This window comes from Candida metapsilosis, assembly GCF_017655625.1.
Source record: "Candida metapsilosis strain BP57 chromosome Unknown scaffold1, whole genome shotgun sequence".
Taxonomy (NCBI): domain Eukaryota; kingdom Fungi; phylum Ascomycota; class Pichiomycetes; order Serinales; family Debaryomycetaceae; genus Lodderomyces; species Lodderomyces metapsilosis.
Window position 1 is genome coordinate 370,496 of NW_027138159.1, and position 22,511 is coordinate 393,006.

The 22,511-nt window shown below is 38.9% G+C and overlaps 11 protein-coding genes across 11 annotated transcripts; 8 read left to right on the forward strand and 3 right to left on the reverse strand. All coding sequences in view use genetic code 12, as the record gives it.

Annotated features, from left to right (window-relative positions):
* Positions 1 to 1,270: 1,270 nt before the first annotated feature.
* CSP37 (Csp37p) lies at positions 1,271 to 2,635 on the forward strand (the record flags this gene model as incomplete). Its single annotated transcript, XM_067690529.1, has 1 exon — positions 1,271 to 2,635. The coding sequence occupies one exon, from the start codon at positions 1,271 to 1,273 to the stop codon at positions 2,633 to 2,635; it is 1,365 nt and encodes a 454-aa protein (XP_067550201.1).
* Positions 2,636 to 2,720: 85 nt separating this feature from the next.
* I9W82_000176 (PRS) lies at positions 2,721 to 4,313 on the forward strand (the record flags this gene model as incomplete). The annotated part of the gene is made up of 1 exon (XM_067690540.1): positions 2,721 to 4,313. One exon carries the CDS (start codon positions 2,721 to 2,723, stop codon positions 4,311 to 4,313), a length of 1,593 nt encoding a protein of 530 aa, XP_067550202.1.
* A 549-nt stretch (positions 4,314 to 4,862) lies between these two features.
* On the forward strand, positions 4,863 to 8,336 carry CPA2 (carbamoyl-phosphate synthase (glutamine-hydrolyzing); the record flags this gene model as incomplete). Its single annotated transcript, XM_067690551.1, has 1 exon — positions 4,863 to 8,336. One exon carries the CDS (start codon positions 4,863 to 4,865, stop codon positions 8,334 to 8,336), a length of 3,474 nt encoding a protein of 1,157 aa, XP_067550203.1.
* Positions 8,337 to 9,544: 1,208 nt separating this feature from the next.
* I9W82_000178 (uncharacterized protein) lies at positions 9,545 to 11,470 on the forward strand (the record flags this gene model as incomplete). The annotated part of the gene is made up of 1 exon (XM_067690562.1): positions 9,545 to 11,470. One exon carries the CDS (start codon positions 9,545 to 9,547, stop codon positions 11,468 to 11,470), a length of 1,926 nt encoding a protein of 641 aa, XP_067550204.1.
* Positions 11,471 to 12,637: 1,167 nt separating this feature from the next.
* I9W82_000179 (uncharacterized protein) lies at positions 12,638 to 14,048 on the forward strand (the record flags this gene model as incomplete). The annotated part of the gene is made up of 3 exons (XM_067690573.1): positions 12,638 to 12,810; positions 12,879 to 13,500; positions 13,548 to 14,048. 3 exons carry the CDS (start codon positions 12,638 to 12,640, stop codon positions 14,046 to 14,048), a joined length of 1,296 nt encoding a protein of 431 aa, XP_067550205.1.
* A 65-nt stretch (positions 14,049 to 14,113) lies between these two features.
* I9W82_000180 (uncharacterized protein) lies at positions 14,114 to 14,611 on the forward strand (the record flags this gene model as incomplete). The annotated part of the gene is made up of 1 exon (XM_067690585.1): positions 14,114 to 14,611. One exon carries the CDS (start codon positions 14,114 to 14,116, stop codon positions 14,609 to 14,611), a length of 498 nt encoding a protein of 165 aa, XP_067550206.1.
* Positions 14,612 to 15,157: 546 nt separating this feature from the next.
* PTC2 (type 2C protein phosphatase) lies at positions 15,158 to 16,429 on the forward strand (the record flags this gene model as incomplete). Its single annotated transcript, XM_067690596.1, has 1 exon — positions 15,158 to 16,429. One exon carries the CDS (start codon positions 15,158 to 15,160, stop codon positions 16,427 to 16,429), a length of 1,272 nt encoding a protein of 423 aa, XP_067550207.1.
* An 84-nt stretch (positions 16,430 to 16,513) lies between these two features.
* On the reverse strand, positions 16,514 to 18,052 carry PIN4 (Pin4p; the record flags this gene model as incomplete). The annotated part of the gene is made up of 1 exon (XM_067690607.1): positions 16,514 to 18,052. The coding sequence occupies one exon, from the start codon at positions 18,050 to 18,052 to the stop codon at positions 16,514 to 16,516; it is 1,539 nt and encodes a 512-aa protein (XP_067550208.1).
* A 292-nt stretch (positions 18,053 to 18,344) lies between these two features.
* Positions 18,345 to 18,677, forward strand: I9W82_000183 (Arf family guanine nucleotide exchange factor; the record flags this gene model as incomplete). Its single annotated transcript, XM_067690618.1, has 2 exons — positions 18,345 to 18,347; positions 18,402 to 18,677. 2 exons carry the CDS (start codon positions 18,345 to 18,347, stop codon positions 18,675 to 18,677), a joined length of 279 nt encoding a protein of 92 aa, XP_067550209.1.
* A 14-nt stretch (positions 18,678 to 18,691) lies between these two features.
* I9W82_000184 (PRS) lies at positions 18,692 to 20,284 on the reverse strand (the record flags this gene model as incomplete). Its single annotated transcript, XM_067690629.1, has 1 exon — positions 18,692 to 20,284. One exon carries the CDS (start codon positions 20,282 to 20,284, stop codon positions 18,692 to 18,694), a length of 1,593 nt encoding a protein of 530 aa, XP_067550210.1.
* Positions 20,285 to 20,373: 89 nt separating this feature from the next.
* Positions 20,374 to 21,738, reverse strand: I9W82_000185 (CSP37; the record flags this gene model as incomplete). The annotated part of the gene is made up of 1 exon (XM_067690640.1): positions 20,374 to 21,738. One exon carries the CDS (start codon positions 21,736 to 21,738, stop codon positions 20,374 to 20,376), a length of 1,365 nt encoding a protein of 454 aa, XP_067550211.1.
* Positions 21,739 to 22,511: the final 773 nt, after the last annotated feature.

Below are 22,511 nucleotides of genomic sequence, written 5' to 3' on the forward strand. Positions count from 1 at the left end.
CAAGAAAGGATGTGCTATTGACTGTTTGGAAATTAAGTAGGCAGTTGCTATTCGGTGAAACGAGAAGGTATTGGAGGCGTGTTCCAGGACAAGGATTGAAAGAGATATCCAAATTCACAGAGTAATGTGGCACAAGCATTGAATGACGAATGCATGAACAAGTTACACTCTTGTTAGAAAATTTAAGCCAGGTGCTACAAGGAAGGTTATAACGAGACGACGCTAATATGCTTAGTATGTTTATAGAATTGTATTATAGAATAATTGAAGATGTTTCGGAATAATGGGAGACTGAAGTTGCGGAAAGCGATTGTAGATGATTTTGTGTTGGTATATGTGCACGACCTGTCGGAAATGCAACACCTGATAATCAGGAGAGAAAAATTCCTAGCAAGAATACTACTTGTAGAGAGTAGGGTTGTTGAGACTTAAGTTACGATACATAGTTGTATAACATTTCCAATAGACAGGCGTCCATATAACCGAGTGTCATATATTTCAGCTGCTACCGCTCGTAATATATATCAACATTTTGTTTTTGCACAAGTTTTCAAGCAAAATTTGAAAAGTCAAGATGATAATTTCAACGTCAAAGGTTAGATGCATACTAGAAGAGGTTTATCTACTTTTACGAATGTTCGCATATTATTCACAATAGTAGTCATTTCATTGCCTACGCGACCTCCATATTTAGAACCAGTCAATCGAGTGCAGGTACAACTAAAATCACTTATAATTTACTATGCTAAATAGTATATAGACCATGACAAGGAAGAAATGCAACGTGCCCAAGAGAAAGTTATACACTGCTGAAATGGAAGTTTTGGTCCATGCTAACGGGAGTGTTTCTTTCGAGTCTGCCGGAATTGCCCACAGACCTCGCTTCAAAACATTACACAAAGTTTCTGAATATTTTCGCAATTCCGCCAACGTTGCTATTTTCCAATTGGTCGTAGGTGAGACCACTAGTCAATTGCCGACCTTATAGAGAGCATGCCTTGCCAGGGTGAGGTCGTTAAGTTCTCACCTCCCAATACGCTTATCTTATAAAACTAGCTTTCTTTCCTTGAAGGGTTGATCAGGATTTTTCTCTCCATTTTTATAAATAGCAAACATAAAAAGTAAATGACATACACAAAAACATGTCCACTTAGAAACATTACCCTACCCAATTGTATTTATATATAAATATAGAATCATCCTTTTACTTCGAGAAATTTCATCATTCTCTTCTATTTTTCACACCATTTTACTTTAAAGTCATTAAAACATGTCTGCTGGAAAATACTTTTTAGGAGCTGCTGCAATTGCTGGTGGGGTATATTACTACGACCAAAACGTTGAACGTATCTTGCCTAGAAAAGAGCACCAACAATTGGCTCAACAAACTGCCAAAGTCGACGAAAAGGCTCATGAATGGAACAACAAATTAACCCAAAAGATTGAGGAGGGTAAGAAGGAGCTTGAAAAGAAGACCAACTCGATTACTTCATCGGTTAAGGATTCAGATACTTATCAGAATCTCCGTGAAAACAAGGAGGATTACAGAAAATCAGTCAAGGATGCCGCTACACCCGAAGATGAAAAATCTGTGTTCAAGAGAGGTATGCAAAAGTACATTGACTTTGTCAACTGTCTTGGTACAAATTCTGTCAAGACTGGGGAAACCCAAATTTCATCTGCTGGTGCTTTGCCTGAGGTGAAGGAGAAACCAATTTTTGGCAATTGGTTTGGCAAGAGTGATGTAGATGAAGTGAAGGATAAGGCCGAGAAGAAGAAGAATGAGTGGAGTGTATGGGGTGATAAGAAAGCAGATGAAGCTGAGCAAAAGAAGGATGAATGGGTTTCATGGGGATCTAAAAAGACTGATCAGGCTAAAGCAGATGCTGAGCATGAAAAAAACAAGTTGTTCAACTGGGGATCAGACAAGGTAGATGATGCTAAGTCTGAGGCCGAAAAGAAGAAGAATGAGTGGACTTCATGGGGTAACAAGAAAGCAGATGAAGCTGAGCAAAAGAAAGATGAATGGGTTTCATGGGGATCTAAAAAGGCTGATCAAGCTAAGGCAGATGCTGAGCATGAAAAAAACAAGTTGTTCAACTGGGGATCAGACAAGGTTGATGATGCCAAATCAGAAGCCGAAAAGAAGAAGAATGAGTGGAGCTCATGGGGTAACAAGAAAGCTGATGAAGTCAAGGCTGATGCTGAGAAGGAAAAGAAATCTTGGTTCAACTGGGGAAATAAGAAAGCAGATGAAGCTGAAGACAAGAAGGACGACTTGGTATCATTTGCAAACAAAAAGTTTGACGACGCTAGCAAGGAATTCAACAAGCAATACGATGCCTCGGTAAATGAACTTAACAAGCAATACGACAACTTGGGCAAGGTTTTCAGTTCCACCAAAGACCAAGCTAACGAATCCTTCCAACAACAAAGAGCAAAAGCCGTACAGCAATATAATGAAGCATACAAGAAGTTTCAAGAATTGAGCAATGACTTGGCTAATGATCCTGAAAAGAATAAGAAATTGACTAAAGCCCAAGAGGATTTCACTAAGTCATTAGAACATTTGAAATCGTATGGTGATGATGTTTACCATGATGTTAAGACAAAATTGAGTGAATTGTTCAAGTAGACTTTATAGGGGTAATAAATTGAGTTTTTCATTGAAAGTGAAGTGTAGTTGGTAGCGAAAAAAATCGATGCAAGATTTCTCCATCATGATTCGCCGAGTTCCGAAACTATATGGTAACCAACTCGCCAAGTTCAAATTGGAACCGAATGTTCCCACACTGGAGCTCCTTTCAAGGGTGGGAATTGTCTCATACCCACGATCGGGACTAGTCAACTGGTCAAAGACGGGACTTCTCATCCAAGACAAGATCAATGTGATAATCAGAAAGCACATGGACAGTATACAATTTGAAGAGTTGAGCTTGTCTTTGGTATCGTATAAGCAAGGATGGATAAAGACAGGCCGTTGGAATCAAGCTGAAATATTCAAACTCCAAAATGGGAACCACGAACCTGATTTTTTACTTGCTCCCACATGTGAAGAAGAGATTACGCAGTATGCCAAGCAGGCATTGGACAGTTATAAACAATTGCCATTCAAGTTTTACCAGATTCGAGAAAAGTTCCGGGATGAGAAACGACCAAGAGGAGGTCTTCTTCGAGGGAAGGAGTTTTTGATGAAAGATGGGTATTCATTTGACGTGGATGAAGAGAAGGCGTTGGAGACATATAAGTCTGTCGTTGGGGCTTACCATAAGATCTTTGAGGACTTGGGAGTGCCGTATGCCAAGGCACAAGCAGACAGTGGTGATATCGGAGGAGATATGAGCCATGAATGGCACTACTTGAATGCTAGTGGAGAGGATACTGTGTTTACATGTGATTCTTGCGGGCATGTGTCTAATCAAGAAAAGACATTATCATTCCCACAGGAGGGAAATTCAGCTGCTCTGAATGTCTCGGTGCAGTACTTTATAACCAAAGACAAGACTACGTTGGTTTGTGCGTATTACCCTAAAGGAAGAACACTCGAGCCAAAGTTTGTGCAGAGTGAAGTACCTGATATTACGTTTGGTGTTTCCGAGAGCAAGGTGTTTGAAGAGTTTTCCAAGACTGAAGAATTGTCAAAGAGGGTTGTGCGTGTGATGGATGCACGGTTAAATTCTAGATCCAACTTTCCTGATTTCCCAGTGGAGTTTCACAATCGGTCAATGATTACTACGTTGACAGATGTACCAATTGTACTTGCAGAGGAAGGAGAAGTGTGTGGAGAATGTGAAAGAGGTGCATTAAATCAAGAAAAGGCAATTGAAGTGGGACACACGTTTTATCTTGGTGGGAAATACTCAAAACCATTAGGGTTGAGTGTGGATGTGCCAGAAGATGGAAAAGTTGTGAACAAGACGGTGATGATGGGGTGCTATGGGATTGGAGTGAGTCGGATTGTTGCAGCAATTGCGGAGATTAACAGGGACAACGAAGGGTTGAGATGGCCTCGAAATATTGCACCATGGGAGGTGACTGTTGTTGAAGCCAGTAAGGGCGACAGATTTGCAGATGTGTACTCAAAGATGAATTTTGACTACAGATTAGACGACAGAGATGAATCGCTAGGCCTCAAGATAAAGCAATCCAATATGATGGGAATAGCCATGGTGGTGATTTTGGGAAAGAAGTTCCCCATGGTAGACATTGAAGTCCGAGGCAAGAGAAGAGACGGACAGCAACAGGAACGCAAACACCAAGTACATATAGACAACTTGTCCGACACTGTAAATAGTTTATTAATACACATGTAGATACACCTTTAGGCAAAATCTCGCATGTCTCGATAATGACCAGTTCAGCAGAATTATTGGGCAGAACAAAAGGTAGCTGATGAGTTTTATCGTTGTATACTATAAGAATATGTGAAGAATTTGGGAGCGCAGTTCGTGTTTTTGTGTGAGTGACATCACTACGTTCGCACCCGATGAAATCAACTACCAGTCGAAACATACAACTCTTTCACACGACAAGATAGACAAAAGACAGAGTAGGGTGATACTCGGAAGGTGGCAGATTGCACCCTTACGCCCCAACTTTTGTGGTTCACGTAATTTATTGGAATAAACACCATTACTATATTATCAATAGGTAGTGCATAGTTGCACAATTTGTTCTAAATTGGGTAATTAATTTATTGATTGTACATCGCGGCTAATTTTTTATATCAATAGAAAAAATTTCAAAGTCTGTTGACTCATTGTAAAAAAAAATTTTCCTGTTATAAATTTCAACATCTTTTTCCCTTCTTTTTCCTTTTTCTTCAATTCTTGGACTCAACAAACAATTTGTTAAAGTCAGCTATGTTGTTGAGAAACAATTTGAAACAATTAAGCCATAAGCTTAATCTTCTACCAAGAGGGTTGATACTGGTGCAAAAGTTCAACTTCGCAACTAGTGCAAATACACATGAAAATAAAACTATTCCATCTATAAAAGATGAAGCATTGAAATATGCTGGAGGTGACTTGTTAAAGAAATTCAAAGATGAACATGCCCACAAACTAGTGGATGTTTCGAAAGTTCTCGTTATCGGATCGGGTGGTTTATCAATCGGTCAAGCTGGTGAATTTGACTACTCTGGATCACAAGCCATCAAGGCATTAAAGGAGGCCAACAAGCAATCAATTCTAATAAATCCAAATATTGCCACGAACCAAACGTCTCACGCGTTGGCTGATGAAATATATTATCTCCCAGTTACGCCAGAATACATAACTTATATAATTGAAAGAGAAAGGCCAGATGGTATCTTGTTAACTTTTGGAGGACAAACAGGGTTGAATGTTGGTGTTAAGTTAGATAAGATGGGAGTTTTCGATAGATATGGCGTTAAGGTTTTGGGAACACCCATCAAAACGTTGGAGACTTCTGAGGACCGTGATTTATTTGCTCAAGCTTTGAAAGAGATTGATATACCAATTGCCGAATCTATTGCTGTTGAAACTGTTGATGATGCGTTGAAAGCCGCTGAGTCCGTTGGATATCCAATCATTGTTAGATCTGCCTACTCGTTGGGTGGACTTGGTTCTGGATTCGCTGCAAATAAAGATGAATTAAGAAATTTGGCTGCTCAATCACTTTCTTTGGCACCACAGATCTTGGTTGAGAAATCTTTGAAAGGCTGGAAAGAAGTTGAATACGAAGTTGTTCGTGACCGTGTGGGAAACTGTATCACTGTGTGTAATATGGAAAACTTTGACCCATTGGGAATCCATACTGGTGACTCCATTGTTGTTGCTCCATCACAAACATTGAGCGATGAAGAGTATCATATGTTGAGAACTGCGGCAATAAAGATTATCAGACATTTAGGAGTTGTTGGTGAATGTAACGTTCAGTATGCATTGCAGCCAGATGGCTTGGACTTCAGAGTTATTGAAGTGAATGCTCGTTTATCACGTTCGTCAGCTTTGGCTTCGAAGGCTACTGGGTACCCCTTGGCCTATACTGCTGCAAAAATTGCTCTCGGACACACCTTGCCAGAATTGCCAAATCCGGTAACCAAAACCACTTCAGCAAATTTCGAACCTTCTTTGGACTACATTGTTACTAAGATTCCTCGTTGGGACTTGTCTAAATTTCAACATGTCAAACGTGATATTGGATCAGCAATGAAGTCAGTTGGTGAGGTTATGGCTATTGGTAGAAATTTTGAGGAATCTTTTCAAAAAGCAATTAGACAAATTGATCCTTCTTATATTGGCTTTCAAGGGGACCGCTTTGACAATTTGGACGAGACTTTGCAAAACCCCACTGATAGAAGGTGGCTCGCTGTTGGACAAGCCTTGTTGCATGAAAACTATTCGGTAGACAAAGTTCATGACTTGACCAAGATTGACAAATGGTTTTTATATAAGTTGATGAACATCGTTAACATGTACCGTGAATTGGAAAACGCTGGTGAATTATCCAACATCAACAGTGATTTGATGAGACGTGCCAAAAAGTTGGGTTTCTCAGATAAGCAGATTGGGCTTTGTGTTGGCGCACCAGAGTTGGAAGTTAGAAAATCAAGGAAGGAGTTTGGTATCATCCCATTTGTAAAGAAAATCGATACATTGGCAGCTGAATTTCCAGCAAATACCAACTACTTGTACACCACCTACAATGCAACCAGTTCTGATATAGATTTCAACGACAAGGGAACATTAGTGTTGGGCTCAGGAGTTTACAGAATTGGTTCATCTGTTGAGTTCGATTGGTGTGCGGTGTCCACGGCACGTGCTTTGAGAGAAAGTGGTAAAAAGACAATCATGATCAATTACAACCCGGAAACTGTGTCTACTGATTTTGACGAAGTTGATAGGTTATACTTTGAAGAATTGTCATTGGAGAGGGTGTTAGACATCTACGAACTAGAGCACTCTACTGGTGTTGTTGTGTCTGTTGGTGGTCAATTGCCTCAAAACATTGCATTACCATTACAAAACAATGGTTGCAATGTTCTAGGAACCAACCCAGAAGATATTGATAAGGCTGAGGATCGTCATAAATTCTCCCAAATCTTGGACTCTATTGGTGTTGACCAACCGGCATGGAAAGAGTTAACTTCCATTGAAGAAGCGGATAACTTTGCCGACGAGGTGGGTTACCCAGTTCTTGTTCGTCCTTCATATGTCTTGTCTGGAGCTGCTATGTCTGTAATCAAGAGTAAAGATGAATTGGATGAAAAGTTGTCTAACGCTTCAAAAGTTTCACGCGACCATCCTGTTGTTATTTCCAAGTTCATTGAAGGAGCCCAAGAAATTGATATTGACGCTGTTGCAAATGATGGGCAAGTCTTGGTCCATGCCGTTTCAGAACATGTTGAAAATGCAGGCGTTCATTCCGGTGATGCCACTTTGGTTCTTCCACCACAAAATCTTTCCCCAATCTTGTTGAACCGTTTAAAGACTATTGCAGACAAGGTTGCTGAAGCTTGGAGAATTACTGGACCTTTCAATATGCAGATTATCAAAAACGATCAGAAAGGCACCCTTGATGATGAAAGTTGTGAGTTGAAGGTGATTGAATGTAATATTCGTGCTTCTCGTTCTTTCCCATTTGTGTCTAAGGTGCTTGGTATCAACTTTATCGACGTGGCAGTAAAAGCTCTTATCAAGGAAGGTGTACCACAACCTCTCAATCTCATGGATCAAAAGTATGATCGTGTTGCTACGAAAGTGCCCCAATTTTCATTTACTAGGTTGGCAGGAGCTGATCCTTTCTTGGGTGTTGAGATGGCTTCTACTGGTGAAGTTGCTTGTTTTGGTAAGGATTTGCTTGAAGCTTATTGGACCAGTATCCAATCAACGATGAACTTCCATGTGCCATTACCTGGACAAGGTATATTGTTTGGTGGTGATTTGTCAAATGATAAACTTGGAAATGTTGCCAAGGAGTTGTCAGGATTGGGTTATAACTTTTACACTGCTAGTGAGCCAGTTGCAAACTATATTTCGAAATATGTGTCCGAACCTGTTGAAGTTATTGAGTTCCCAAAAACTGATAAACGTGCTTTACGTGAAATTTTCCAAGACAAAAATATTGGTGCTGTGTTCAATTTAGCCAAATCCAGAGCTCAAGATTTGTTGGATGAGGATTATGTAATGAGAAGGAACGCCATTGATTTTGCTATTCCATTATTTAATGAGCCAAATACATCACAATTGTTTGCCTCATGTTTGAAGGTTAAGATCCAGGACAAACCCAAGTTTGATGAAATTCCTGAGAGTGTTGTGGTTCCGGAGGAGGTTCAAAGATGGAGCGAGTTTATTAAAGGTAAACCTGTGTAATGTATATTTTATAGAGAAGCGGAATAAAACTAGACTGTAAGTAATAAGCATAGGAAACGACGGATATAGCATACTCGAGGAGCAATGGTTATAGAAGGGCAAAATGCTCACATAAACACGAGGGTATGACTTTGTGTTAATGTAGAATTCAAAAGCAATTTTGGTGTGTAATCCGCCTTTTCGTATTGGATGATATACTGCCTCCACTGTTCAAGACTACGCCGTGTCAAACGTAAGCTCCAAAGAGAAATTTAAGCCGAAATCGGTTTGAATTCTTGTTGGAATTTCTTGTTTCTCAAGGCGGCTTGAGCATCACACAATGAAAAGGGTCATTGGAAGATCTCAAGTCAAGACAGATTTCAATTTAGAAGATTTTTATCTTGGCGCAAGAATATAAAAGTTTTCTTGAGGAGCTTATTTTGTGACTAATTACGTTTCTTCAAACAGGGAATCTTTCTTCGGAAACAATGCCGCGTAGAGAAAAGTTTTTACTAAATTGCAAAAAAGACTAAGTTTCATTTTCTTGGCATTTTACATCACTAAAAAATTTTTTTTTTCACTTCGTCGTTGTTTGAAAAAAAACCCCTAAAGGGTGATGAGCTACGATCTGATGATATTTGAAATTTAGATGCCAAAATTTAAGAGAAAAGGCAGTTAAAAGTATACTTAAGTTGATCAAAGTATGAAAGATCGGAATATAAACAAAGAATGGAAGAAATTTCAGAGTAGTCTAATCCGCAGATGAAAAAGATAAAAATTGAAAAAAAGACAATGAAAGGGAAATAATTGCACAAAGCATGATAAATTTGACCAAAAACAAAGAACATGTACATTACTATTGCTCTGATGCATTTTGAATTTTTCTTGACATACGTGAGGATGTCAAGAAAAAGTCTTAACATAAAGCCGAAAGGAAATTGACTGTAACAAAAAGCATATGGAAAAAGAAGTGATTGGTTGGGTTGATGCTGCGAAATCTAATTCTGATTTGTTACTCTTTCCGTTTGCACATATTACATACGATCTTTGAACAATGGAGGGGCTTTTTGGTGTGAGGATACAAAAGCAAAAATGCCATTGTCAATAAATGGTTTTGCAGATGAGGTGAACCTTTTACACTTTGTTTCTTGTGACTATATAAAAGAGGCGAATCTTCCACTAAAGCTTTCATTATTGAGAGTAAACAACAGGTCACTTTCTCATTCAATATGGAATCAGTTGAAGCAGCAAAGGTTGCAAGCTACGACGAGACCGAGAAGGACACTAAAGTTTACTCTGGCGATGAAAGAGAAACATCATCCCAGTCGAACCAGGAAAATGAAGGACTAAACACAACAACCAAGTCTATTGGTATCCGGAGAGCAGAAATTCTTCAACAACAACTCAAAGGCCCATTTATGAAAGTTATTTTCTTTTTCTGTATATTCTTGGTTGCTTATTCGTATGGATTGGATTCAACTGTGCGTGGAAAGTTGCAATACTACGCTACTTCTTCATACCTGCAGCACTCATTATTCACAACTGTCAATGTTATGCAGTCTGTTATTAGTGCCGCAGCACAACCTTTTTATGCAAGGTTATCTGACAAATTTGGTCGTTTAGAATTGTGTTTGTTTTCAATCGTCTTTTATTCAGTGGGTACCGTGATCCAATCACAAGCTTATGATATCAACAGATTCGCAGGTGGTTCCGTCATTTACCAAATTGGATACACTGGTATAATAATTTTGTTGCAGATTATCTTGGCTGATTTTTCAAATTTGAACTGGCGTTTACTTTGTTCGTTTGTCCCTGCATTACCATTTATTATCAATACCTGGGTTGGGGGTGATGTTGTTTCGTCAGCACAAGCTAATTTTTCATGGAACTGGGGAATTGGAATGTGGGCATTTATTTTTCCACTCACCTTTATCCCTTTGCTTTGTTGCTTCATTTATATGCACGTTAAGGCTAGGAAAACACCCGAGTGGCAAGCTTTAAACAGAGAATATAGCAATCTGAATTACTCCAAGACCACTTTCGCTTATTGGAAAAAATTGGCTATTGATTTATTCTGGGAGTTGGATGTTATTGGGTTACTTAATGTAATTATTATTTTAGGCTTCATTTTGGTTCCATTTACACTTGCCGGAGGTGTTACTTCGAAATGGGCCAGAGCTTCAACTATTGTTCCTTTGGTTATTGGTGTTGTGTTTGTCCCAGTCTTTGTGATTTGGGAAGCAAAGTTTGCAAAATCTCCCATCATGCCATTACCATTGATGAAAGATCGTGGTGTATGGGCTGCGTTGTTGGTTGCCATATTCATCAACTGGATTTGGTATATGCCTAATGATTTCATGTACACAGTTTTAGTTGTTGGTATGAATGCCAGTGTTAAAGCAGCAACAAGAATTACAACATTGTATTCATTTGTTTCAGTTATTGTTGGACCCATTTTGGGATTGGTGGTGGTTCGAGTTAGAAGATTGAAAGGATTCATTATTTTTGGATGTGCTTGCTGGGCAATTAGCTTGGGAATTTTGTTGCATTTCCGTGGAGCTAATGATGGAGTAGAGAGTCAAAAATATCTCGATGGTGTCATTGGTGGATTGTGCTTAATGGGTTTTGGAGCCGGATTTTTCACGTATTCCACACAAGTGAGTATCAGTCTGGTTACCAATCACGAATACATGAGTGTTCTTATTTCTGTGTATTTGGCCAGTTATTGGATTGGTACCTCTTTGGGTACTTCCATCAGTGGAGCAATTTGGACAAACAAAATGCATGGGGTGATTTTGGATAAAATGCAGGAAATGAATGTAGCAAATGCAACTGAATTGGCACTGTCAGCATACAATGCACCCTTTGAGTTCATTGTGGAAAACACTTGGGGAACACCCGCAAGAATAGCAGTTGTTACAGCTTATGCTCATGTTCAAAGGTATCTATGCATTGCTGGATTAGTTCTTTGTTTCCCATTGATATTCATCACATTCTTGTTAAGAGATCATAGATTAGACTCGGTGCAATCATTAGAAATGGATCATGATCACGAAAAGGGAGTTGTTGAAGATGGCAAAGTTGTGGTGAATAACTACGACGATGATATTTTGATAAGGAAGTTTAAGAATCTTTTCAATATTGGTAAACGATGAAAAGATCACGGGCTCGTATATCAAGGTTTCTATCATTTAATTCGTTTATATGCAAATTGTAAATAATAGTGTTTATTCTTTCATATTCCTTTTTGGGGCATCTTGAGTTCAGAAGTGAAATTGTAATTTTAGAAGGAAGCGGTCACATAGCAAACAGTTGAAGGATCCATGTGACTGACTGGTAACTTTGTTATGAGAGAAAGGTTTTACGTAAAGTCCAAATAGTGCAAACGATTGATTAACTCTTTTGTCGATACACAGCATTGATCTGCACTAGCTGTTTGAAACATTGAAGGGTTGTATAAAACTAAGCTATGGTACAAAAATGGAGTACATGCAAACGGTCCAACTCCTCCTTCTTTTGAGTTTTATGTCGCTTGTTGGTGTTTTGTGCCATAATATTCTACCACACATTGCGCATGCCACAAAAACAATCATCCATAAATCAACAAAGAGTAAAGCAAAGTAACGGGGCATATAAGACAATTTTTTAATAGATGGAAGCCTATTCCAACTTTTATGGTGCATCTAATTACGAACTGACATCTGAAGGGGTAAATTCAATCAAGAAGGAGACACCATATTTTCTTGGCTTATCTCAAAAATCTACACTATGAAAATTACAGTTACAAAAGGGATTCCTATGGATCTAGAATTACTTTACTGAGCACACGAGAGATAATGTTTAATCTATAAGCACTATATCAACATAAGCAGATATCCTATAAACGTGTACAGCTGTGAAATCGAGAATAATACACAATTTTGTATACGGCGCTGAGTTGGCACAACAAGAATTTAAGGCTTTTCACCAAGAAAAAGAAGGACTTAGATCAAGCATAAATTGCATTAAAATAAATGGGGGGGAGACAAAACTGTCTTGATAATTATTTTCGTCAAGGGCTGATTGGCGAAACTAAAGTTTTCACTTGTAGTAAACCTCCTATAATATTTCAGGGACAAATCAAAAATCGTTATTTTATTTGTTGCTTAATCGCCGAACCTGGAAATTGAGATGCCGCCTGGATAAGTAATACTGATTTAGTTTATAAAACATATCTACAATGGTTCAAAAGTGGAAAACTCTCTAATTATAGTTCTGAATATAAAAGGGGCCACAGTCTCCCACATCAACAAAAGTACGTAAACTCGTCATCCCCAGACACAATGGACTTGATTGTGCCCTCAAAAGTGGAAGAAACCAAAAAGGACGCTAAGATTCGTTCTGGAGATGAGGATGAGATTGATACTTCATCACAATCCAGTCAACTCAAGTCGCCCTTAAATACAACAACAACAAAGTCATTTGGTGTCAGACGGATTGAAATACTTCAAATGCAGTATCAAAGTCCTTTCGTCCTAATTTTGCTTTTCTTTTGTATTTTTTTTTAATATCTTTTGGATACAGGTTGGATGGTACCATTCGTGGGAAGCTTCAAATTCATGCCACTTCATCATACCAAAAGCACTCGTTGTTTTCTACAATCAATATCATCCAATCAGTGATTAGTGCAGCAGCTCAACCTTGTTATGCCAGGTTATCTGATAGATTTGGTCGCTTGGAGGTGTGCTTATTTGCAATTGTATTCTATTCGATGGGAACCGTGATGCAATCACAAGCATACGATGTCAATAGGTTCGCAGGTGGTTCCGTCATTTATCAAATTGGATACACTGGTATAATAATTTTGTTGCAGATTATCTTGGCTGATTTTTCAAATTTGAATTGGCGTTTACTTTGTTCCTTTATTCCCGCAATGCCATTGATAATTACTACCTGGATTGGTGGTGATATTGTCGCTTCGGTCTTGACACATTACTCATGGAGCTGGGGTATTGGAATGTGGGCATTTATTTTCCCTCTTAGTGCTGTCCCCTTGCTTGGTTGTTTTATTCACATGCATATCAAGGCTAGAAAAACACCTGAATGGCAAGCTATGATGAAAGAATTCAAAAGCCAAAGGCAATACCCCAAAACTAGCTTTGCCTATTGGAGAACATTGGCAATAGATTTGTTTTGGAGCTTGGATGTAATCGGGTTGTTACATGTTGTTATCATTTTTGGGATTTATTTTAGTCCCATTCACACTTGGTGGAGGGATCAGCTCCAAATGGGCAAATGCTTCAACAATGGTTCCTTTGGTTATTGGTGTTGTCTTTATTCCAATTTTTTGTCATTTGGGAAGCAAAGTATGCAAGATCACCAATTATGCCATTACAGTTGATGAAAGATCGTGGAGTGTGGTCTGCTTTATTAATTGCAATTTTGCTTAATTGGATTTGGCAAATGCCAAATGACTTTGTGTATACTATTTTACTTGTTGTTGGCATGAATGCTAGTATTAAGGCAGCAACGAGAATTGCATCCTTATATTCATTTGTCCCCACTATTGTCGGACCACTTTTGGGGTTGGTTGTCGCCCGTGTGAGACGATTGAAAGGATTCATCATTCTCGGCTGCATATGCTGGGCTGTGAGCTTGGGTATTCTCTACCGTTTCCGTGGTGACAACGACGGTATCGAAAGCGAAAAGTATCTTAATGGGGTTCATTGGTGGCTTGTGTTTGATGGGATTTGAAGCTGGTTTTTTTTTTTAATCGGTCAACACAAGTTAGCATCACCACTGTTACTAACCATGGGTATATGAGTGTTATACTATCGGTCTTTTTCGCTAGCTTCCTCATTAGTTCTTCAATTGGTGCATCTATCAGCGGGGCAATTTGGACCAATAAAATGTATGGTGTGGTTTTGGGAAATATGCAAGATATGGGAATTCCCAATGCTGCTGAGCTTGCAAAATTTGAGTATGACACACCCATTGAGTTCATTAAAGTACACACTTGGGGGACACCGGCAAGAATAGCTGTCGCTACTGCTTATTCACACGTACAAAAGTACTTGTGTATGACAGGATTGGTGCTTTGTTTTCCATTGATTGTACTTTCGTTTGTTGTGAGAGATCACAGGTTAGACTCAGTGCAATCATTGGAGGTCGACCACGATGATGAACAAGGTGTGAGTAGAGACGGTAAGGTCGTGATGAATAAATATGACGATGATATTGTGTTGGACAACTTGAGAAGCTTTTCAACATCGGTGAAAGCTAGATGGAGAGGCACTCCACTATGCAACACTGATTGAAACATACTTTTGTATATATGGATAAGCTTGGTACGATGAAAGGGGTATCACTGTCTGGTCAGCCAAATTGAGTTGAAGGATTGTCTAATAAATATGATGTGAAGTATTTTGTAAGTCCTTTCAACTCTCAAACAAGATTTCTATACCAAGAGAGCAAGAGACATATCCACTCGAGTTAGCAAGTGATGTGATTTTAGAGTTAATAGCCCTTCTTTAGTTTTATGAATTAGAGTGAGTTTAAGTTTGAATGAGTGAAATGAGATTTGAATATGAATATGAAAAAAAAAAAAAAAAAGAAATTTAAATTTTTATAAAAAAAAAAATTTCGCCTTTAAAGAAAACCAACAACAACCAGAATAAACCACACATTCACACTCACATACACTCGACGTTGCACAATTAACCAGAATCTAACTTTCTATTAATTTAACCAAATCTACTAATATCTACCCGACGTGATTTTTTTTTGTTGACCAGCCCGTTCTCAAAAACAATTCTGCATCCCATAAACAACACATCTCCACACGTCTCAATTTTACACTAACAATGGGACAGATTCTATCACAACCAATAACTGAGAAACACTCAGAAGAGGGTCAAGACAAGTACTTGGCTTATGGATTATCCAGTATGCAAGGTTGGAGAATTAACATGGAGGATGCCCATGCTACAGTTTTAGACTTGAATAAATTTGCGGATGATGAGGCAGACAAAAAAGAAGAACAGGAAGAGGAAGAAGAGGATGGTAAAGAAAACGATAAAGATGAAAAAAATGTCAAGGATAATGAGAAATCTGATGAATCGAAAACAGATAAATCTCAAGCTAAAGGTGAAAACGCTGATTATGTCGCGTTTTTTGGTGTTTATGATGGTCATGGTGGGGAAAAAGCTGCTATTTTCACTGGAGAACATTTGCACAAAATCATTAGAGCCACTTCTCTGTATCAATCAAAAGATTACACTAATGCGTTGAAACAAGGATTTTTGGATTGTGATCAAGCTATTTTGAAGGATATTTACATGCGTGACGATGATAGTGGTTGTGCAGCCACTACTGTACTCATTACTCCCGAACAAATATATTGTGGTAATGCCGGAGACTCGCGTACGATAATGTCCATTAATGGTGTGGCCAAGGCCCTTTCATTTGACCATAAACCTTCTTTGGAAGGTGAAAAATCACGTATAATGGCTGCTGGAGGATATGTTGATGCAGATAGAGTCAATGGTAATTTGGCTCTTTCGCGATCTATTGCTGACTTTGAATTTAAAAAGTCGGTAGATCTTCCACCAGAAGAACAAGTTGTTACATGTTACCCCGATGTAATTACTCACAAAATAGACTTGGCACAAGATGAATTTGTTGTGTTGGCTTGTGATGGTATTTGGGATTGTATGCACCCTCAACAAGTTATTGATTTCATAAGGAAAGCAATTCGTGATGAAAAACCCCTCGATAAGATTTGTGAAGAGATTATGGACCTTTGTTGTTCTCCTACATCTGATGGTTCAGGAATTGGATGTGATAATATGTCTATAGTTATTGTGGCTCTATTACGCGATGGCGAAGGTATTGAAGGATGGCAAAAGAGGTTGATTGAAAGAATTGGCGACGAGGATTTTGGAGACTCATTTTTGAAACCAGAACACCCAAGGTGTGGAAGAATTGAAGATGGTGGTGGTGAAGAAGAAGAACCAGAGACTGGTGCTACCATCTCTTTGGAGCAATTGTTATCAGGTAATGCTGTTACAACTGAAAACGGAGTAGTTTATTTGGATACAGCCTCAGCTCAGTCGTTGTTGGAGAGATTTAAATAGAAATAGCTAAATAAGAGAGATATATCGTATTTGTTTTGACATATATTTTGCTTATGTATTTTTAAATCGTTATGAAAATAAACTCTATATAAATCTTGGACCCCAAATGGAACCACTAGAGGGTGTTTGAGGTTGTGAAGGTGGATTATTTGTATTAACAGTAGGCTGGAAAAAGTTTTGCTGTTGCTGTTGCTGCTGCTGTTGCTGTTGTTGTAGTTGCTGTTGCTGCTGCTGTTGCTGCTGTTGTTGAGAAATAGGGATTACCTCTGGTTGACTCAATGGTGGCGTAGACCTTACATCAACATATGATCTGCTGTTGCTTGTTCTCAACAATGCAGCAGCAGAACTTCCTGCAGATATATTCTGAGCCAATTGTGGTGGCTGTTGTGACTGTTGGTAATATCCATGTTGCGTATAAGGTCTTTGCTGATAGCCCATTTGTGTTTGTTGTTGAGTTGGAGTTGACGTTTGTTGTCTCAACCTGGGCATCGGTATAGCAGATTGTGAATGAGATCGCAACAACTCGGGAGGGTTGGCTAACTGATTCAAATTCATCATTGAAGCTGAATGAAGTGGTTGTTGGCGTGTTTGTCCTGGAGCAATCGACATGTGTCCTGGTTTTCTTCTAATGATAATCATGCCATTGTCAAAAAGTTCCAACAAATTCAAATAATTGCAAATGTATGAGATAATTTTTCTTTGAGCTATATTCAAATTCAATGGTGATATTGCCAACTCAAATACTGATTTGGAAGCATCATCGCGGTAAAGAACCAATTGTGTATATAATTCTAAAATTTCAGGGTCATTAAAGTTGAGTTCAGGTGGAGTAAACAGTGAACACCCAAATGGCAAATTTAAAAGAATTCTTTCTTGCGAAGTTGAAGTACCAGCGACACTAAGGTTTTTTGTAGCAGCAGTTGTTGACGCTTGTGACACTAAAGATGCCAAGGATGCATTAGACGTCGATCTATGTTGTTCCTCCAACTGTCCTCTTTTTTCCCTCTTTTCACGTTCAATTCTTTCTCTTTCTTGAGCAGGCAACATCTTCTTATACTCGACTCTTAACTTCCTTCCTCCAATTTCTCGACCATTAAGTTGGTTCACAACAAGTGACGTTTCATCAGTTGAGGTAAAATTAGCAAAAGCCAAGCCTCTAAACACGCCATTATCAAAATGGTAGTTAAATGCATAAGGTAAAGGTAAATTTAGCTTTGTCATAACATCCAACAACTGTTCCTTTTTAATAGCAAATGGAATATTTTTGATTACGATTGCAGTGGGGATAAGCTCGTCATCATCAGTGCTGTCATTGTTTTCGTGAGATTCATTATCATTAGGTTTCGTCGCATCATTAATATTTGGCTTCTCCAAGGACTTATCCAATGCATCAAGGGTTTGCTGTTGCTGCTGTTCCACCCATGGACCTATTGAAGTAGAGCTGGGTTGATTGAGCCAGGAGCTTTGTAAGTCTTTATTCATGAGAGCGTTTGGGGTATAGCTCTTTGTATTGAAAGGTGTTGAAGATGAGGAATAACCGGAAGCAGATGATAGTGATGATAAAGAAGGACGACGTTGTACTATATTGTCCATTTGATGGTTAGATAGGTTTCTAAAATCCATTGGTATATGTGTGTCTTGTTTTCCCCAGTGGCTTTAAAGAAAGTGTATGTAATAACTCTCGGTTCTTATATTTTTTTTTTCTCTCTCTCTCAGTTGTCGTTGTCGTTGTTGAAAAAAACCGGAAAGAAATTTTTTCTCTAAGGTATTTGGTAGCGCTTGTCTTTTTTTTGACGCGACACCGAGAAAGAGACAACGCAACAGAGGGAGAGAATGAGAAAAAAAAATGACAATTTGAAAAATTGATTACGTGTAGAATCAGACTAAATACAAAAAACACTTCATCAATAAAACAATGGTATGTTCTGAACTAAATAACAGTGGTTTATATTCCTAAATACTAACTAGTTAGTCTTCATCTTCATCAAATCAAGCCCCAGGAGGGTTGAGAAGTGCTGTTAAAAGAAAATCAACAGCTGATAAGAAGGCACAAACTTCAAATGCTACTCCATTGAGCACTAGGTCTGCTGGTGCAGGTGGAAGCTCATCCACTATGATGAAACTTTTCACTGATGAAGCTCAAGGCTTACGTGTTGACCCATTGGTTGTATTGTTTTTGGCTGTTGGTTTCATCTTTTCAGTCATCATTTTGCATGTGTTTGCTAAGTTGACAGGAAAATTTGCTTAATAGAAAAGGTGTATCTACATGTGTATTAATAAACTATTTACAGTGTCGGACAAGTTGTCTATATGTACTTGGTGTTTGCGTTCCTGTTGCTGTCCGTCTCTTCTCTTGCCGCGGACTTCAATATCAACCATGGGGAACTTCTTTCCCAAAATCACCACCATGGGTATTCCCATCATATTGGATTGCTTTATCTTGAGGCCTAGCGATTCATCTCTGTCGTCTAATCTGTAGTCAAAATTCATCTTTGAGTACACATCTTCAAACTTGTCGCTCTTACTGGCTTCAACAACAGTCACCTCCCATGGTGCAATATTTCGTGGCCATCTCAACCCTTCATTGTCCCTGTTAATCTCCGCAATTGCTGCCACAATTCGACTCACTCCAATCCCATAGCACCCCATCATCACCGTCTTGTTCACAACTTTTCCATTCTCTGGCACATCCACACTCAAACCTAATGGTTTTGAGTATTTCCCACCGAGGTAAAACGTGTGTCCCACTTCAATTGCCTTTTCTTCACTTAATGTACCCCTTTCACATTCTCCACACACTTCTCCTTCCTCTGCAAGTACAATTGGTACATCGGTCAACGTAGTAATCATTGACCTATTGTGGAAATCGACTGGGAAATCAGGAAAGTTGGACCTAGAATTTAACCGTGCATCCATCACACGCACAACCCTCTTTGACAATTCTTCAGTCTGAGAAAACTCTTCAAACACCTTGCTTTCGGCAGCACCAAACGTAATATCAGGAACTTCACTCTCCACAAACTTTGGCTCGAGTGTTCTTCCTGTAGGGTAATATGCACAAACCAAAGTAGTCTTATCTTTGGTTATAAAGTACTGCACTGAGACATCCTTGGCTGATGAATCTCCCTCCTGTGGGAATGATAGTGTCTTTTCTTTATTAGACACATGCCCACAAGAATCGCATGTAAACACAGTATCCTCTCCACTTTCATTCAAGTAATGCCATTCATGGCTCATATCTCCTCCGATATCACCACTGTCTGCTTGTGCCTTGGCATAAGGAACTCCCAAGTCCTCAAAGATCTTATGGTAAGCCCCAACAACGGACTTGTATGTCTCCAATGCTTTCTCTTCATCCACGTCAAATGAATATCCATCCTTCATCAAAAACTCCTTCCCTCGGAGAAGACCTCCTCGCAGCCGTTTCTCGTCCCGGAACTTTTCTCGGATCTGGTAAAACTTGAATGGCAATTGTTTATAACTGTCCAATGCCTGCTTGGCATACTGTGTAATCTCTTCTTCACATGTCGGAGCAAGTAAAAAATCAGGTTCGTGGTTTCCATTTTGGAGTTTAAATATCTCGGCTTGATTCCAACGGCCTGTCTTTATCCATCCTTGCTTATACGATACCAAAGACAAGCTCAACTCTTCAAACTGTATACTGTCCATGTGCTTTCTAATTATGGCGTTGATCTTGTCTTGAATGAGGAGTCCCGTCTTTGACCAGTTGACTAGTCCCGATCGTGGGTATGACACAACTCCCACCCTCGAAAGGAGCTCCAGTGTAGGAACATTCGGTTCCAATTTAAACTTGGCGAGCTGGTTACCATATAGTTTCGGGACTCGGCGAATCATAATGGAGAAGAAATCTTGTGTAGATTTTTTCGCTACCAACTACAATTGACTTTCTACCTATGTAAACTCAATTTATTACCCTATAAAGTCTACTTGAACAATTCACTCAACTTTGTCTTAACATCATGGTAAACATCATCACCATACGATTTCAAATGCTCTAATGACTTGGTGAAATCCTCTTGGGCTTTAGTCAATTTCTTATTCTTTTCAGGATCATTAGCCAAGTCATTGCTCAATTCTTGAAACTTCTTGTATGCTTCATTATATTGCTGTACGGCTTTTGCTCTTTGTTGTTGGAAGGATTCGTTAGCTTGGTCCTTGGTGGAACTGAAAACCTTGCCCAAGTTGTCGTATTGTTTGTTAAGTTCATTTACCGAGGCATCGTATTGCTTGTTGAATTCCTTGCTAGCATCGTCAAATTTTTTGTTTGCAAATGATACCAAATCATCCTTTTTGTCTTCAGCTTCATCTGCTTTCTTGTTTCCCCAGTTGAACCAAGATTTCTTTTCCTTCTCAGCATCAGCCTTGACTTCATCAGCTTTCTTGCTTCCCCATGAACTCCACTCGTTCTTCTTCTTTTCAGCTTCTGATTTGGCATCATCTACCTTGTCTGATCCCCAGTTGAACAATTTGTTCTTTTCATGCTCAGCATCGGCTTTAGCTTGATCAGTCTTTTTAGATCCCCATGAAACCCATTCATCTTTCTTTTGCTCAGCTTCATCTGCTTTCTTGTTACCCCATGAAGTCCACTCATTCTTCTTCTTTTCGGCCTCAGACTTAGCATCATCTACCTTGTCTGATCCCCAGTTGAACAACTTGTTCTTTTCATGCTCAGCATCTGCTTTAGCCTGATCAGTCTTTTTAGATCCCCATGAAATCCATTCATCCTTCTTTTGTTCAGCTTCATCAGCTTTCTTATCACCCCACACACTCCATTCATTCTTCTTCTTTTCAGCTTTGTCCTTCACTTCATCTACGTCACTCTTGCCAAACCAATTGCCAAAAATTGGTTTCTCCTTCACCTCAGGCAAAGCACCAGCAGATGAAATTTGGGTTTCCCCAGTCTTGACAGAATTTGTACCAAGACAGTTGACAAAGTCAATGTACTTTTGCATACCTCTCTTGAACACAGATTTTTCATCTTCGGGTGTAGCGGCATCCTTGACCGACTTTCTGTAATCCTCCTTGTTTTCACGGAGATTTTGATAAGTATCTGAATCCTTAACCGATGAAGTGATTGAGTTAGTCTTCTTTTCAAGCTCCTTCTTACCCTCCTCAATCTTTTGGGTTAATTTGTTGTTCCATTCATGAGCCTTTTCGTCAACTTTGGCAGTTTGTTGAGCCAATTGTTGGTGTTCCTTTCTAGGCAAGATACGTTCAACGTTTTGGTCGTAGTAATATACCCCACCAGCAATTGCAGCAGCTCCTAAAAAGTATTTTCCAGCAGACATGTTTTAATGACTTTAAAGTAAATTGGTGTGAAAAATAGAAGAGAATTGACGAAAATTTCTCGTAGTAAAAGGATGATTCTGTATTTATATATAAATACAATTGGGTAGGGTAATGTTTTAACTGGACATGTTTTTGTGTATGTCATTTACTTTTTATGTTTGCTATTCACTAACGAGATCGTAGAAAACGACAGAAATTGCCACTCAGATTTTGAAAAGAGAGCTGGTGACATTATGTAGGCCCTTGGAAATAACATATTTAATTGGATATGCTCTACAACTGTTTATTTCCTGTAGTGTCCCTTCGAGTAATGGCCTAAGCTTTAACCAATTGGTCGACAAAATAGCAACGTTTGCGGATATTGCAAAAATATTTTGAGTCTTTGTGTAATTTGGTAATGTGAAATTTATGCGCCCGAATAAGAAAACTCTGTCAACTTGAATCATTGATCTGCCAATGTTATGAGGGGACAAAAGCAATCTATAGGAATAGGATTTGCAAGTGAAAACAACTAAACAGTACTACACTCCGGTAAAGAACCTGAATTATATGGAAATGAAATTTTCGTACATTGGATCGTTGGAGGGCGGTTTTTTTTTTTTCTACTCCGTCGTTGATCGATTTGAACTCCGAGAATAAACTGTTGGCGACTCTAAGCTGCGAACACTGACCGCAATACGCTTGGTCAAATTCAAGCTGTCCCAAGCACTTGATGGGCTTGTGGATAATGTGTTCAAAACGTTTAACAACACGAACAGTTCATTTTATGTGA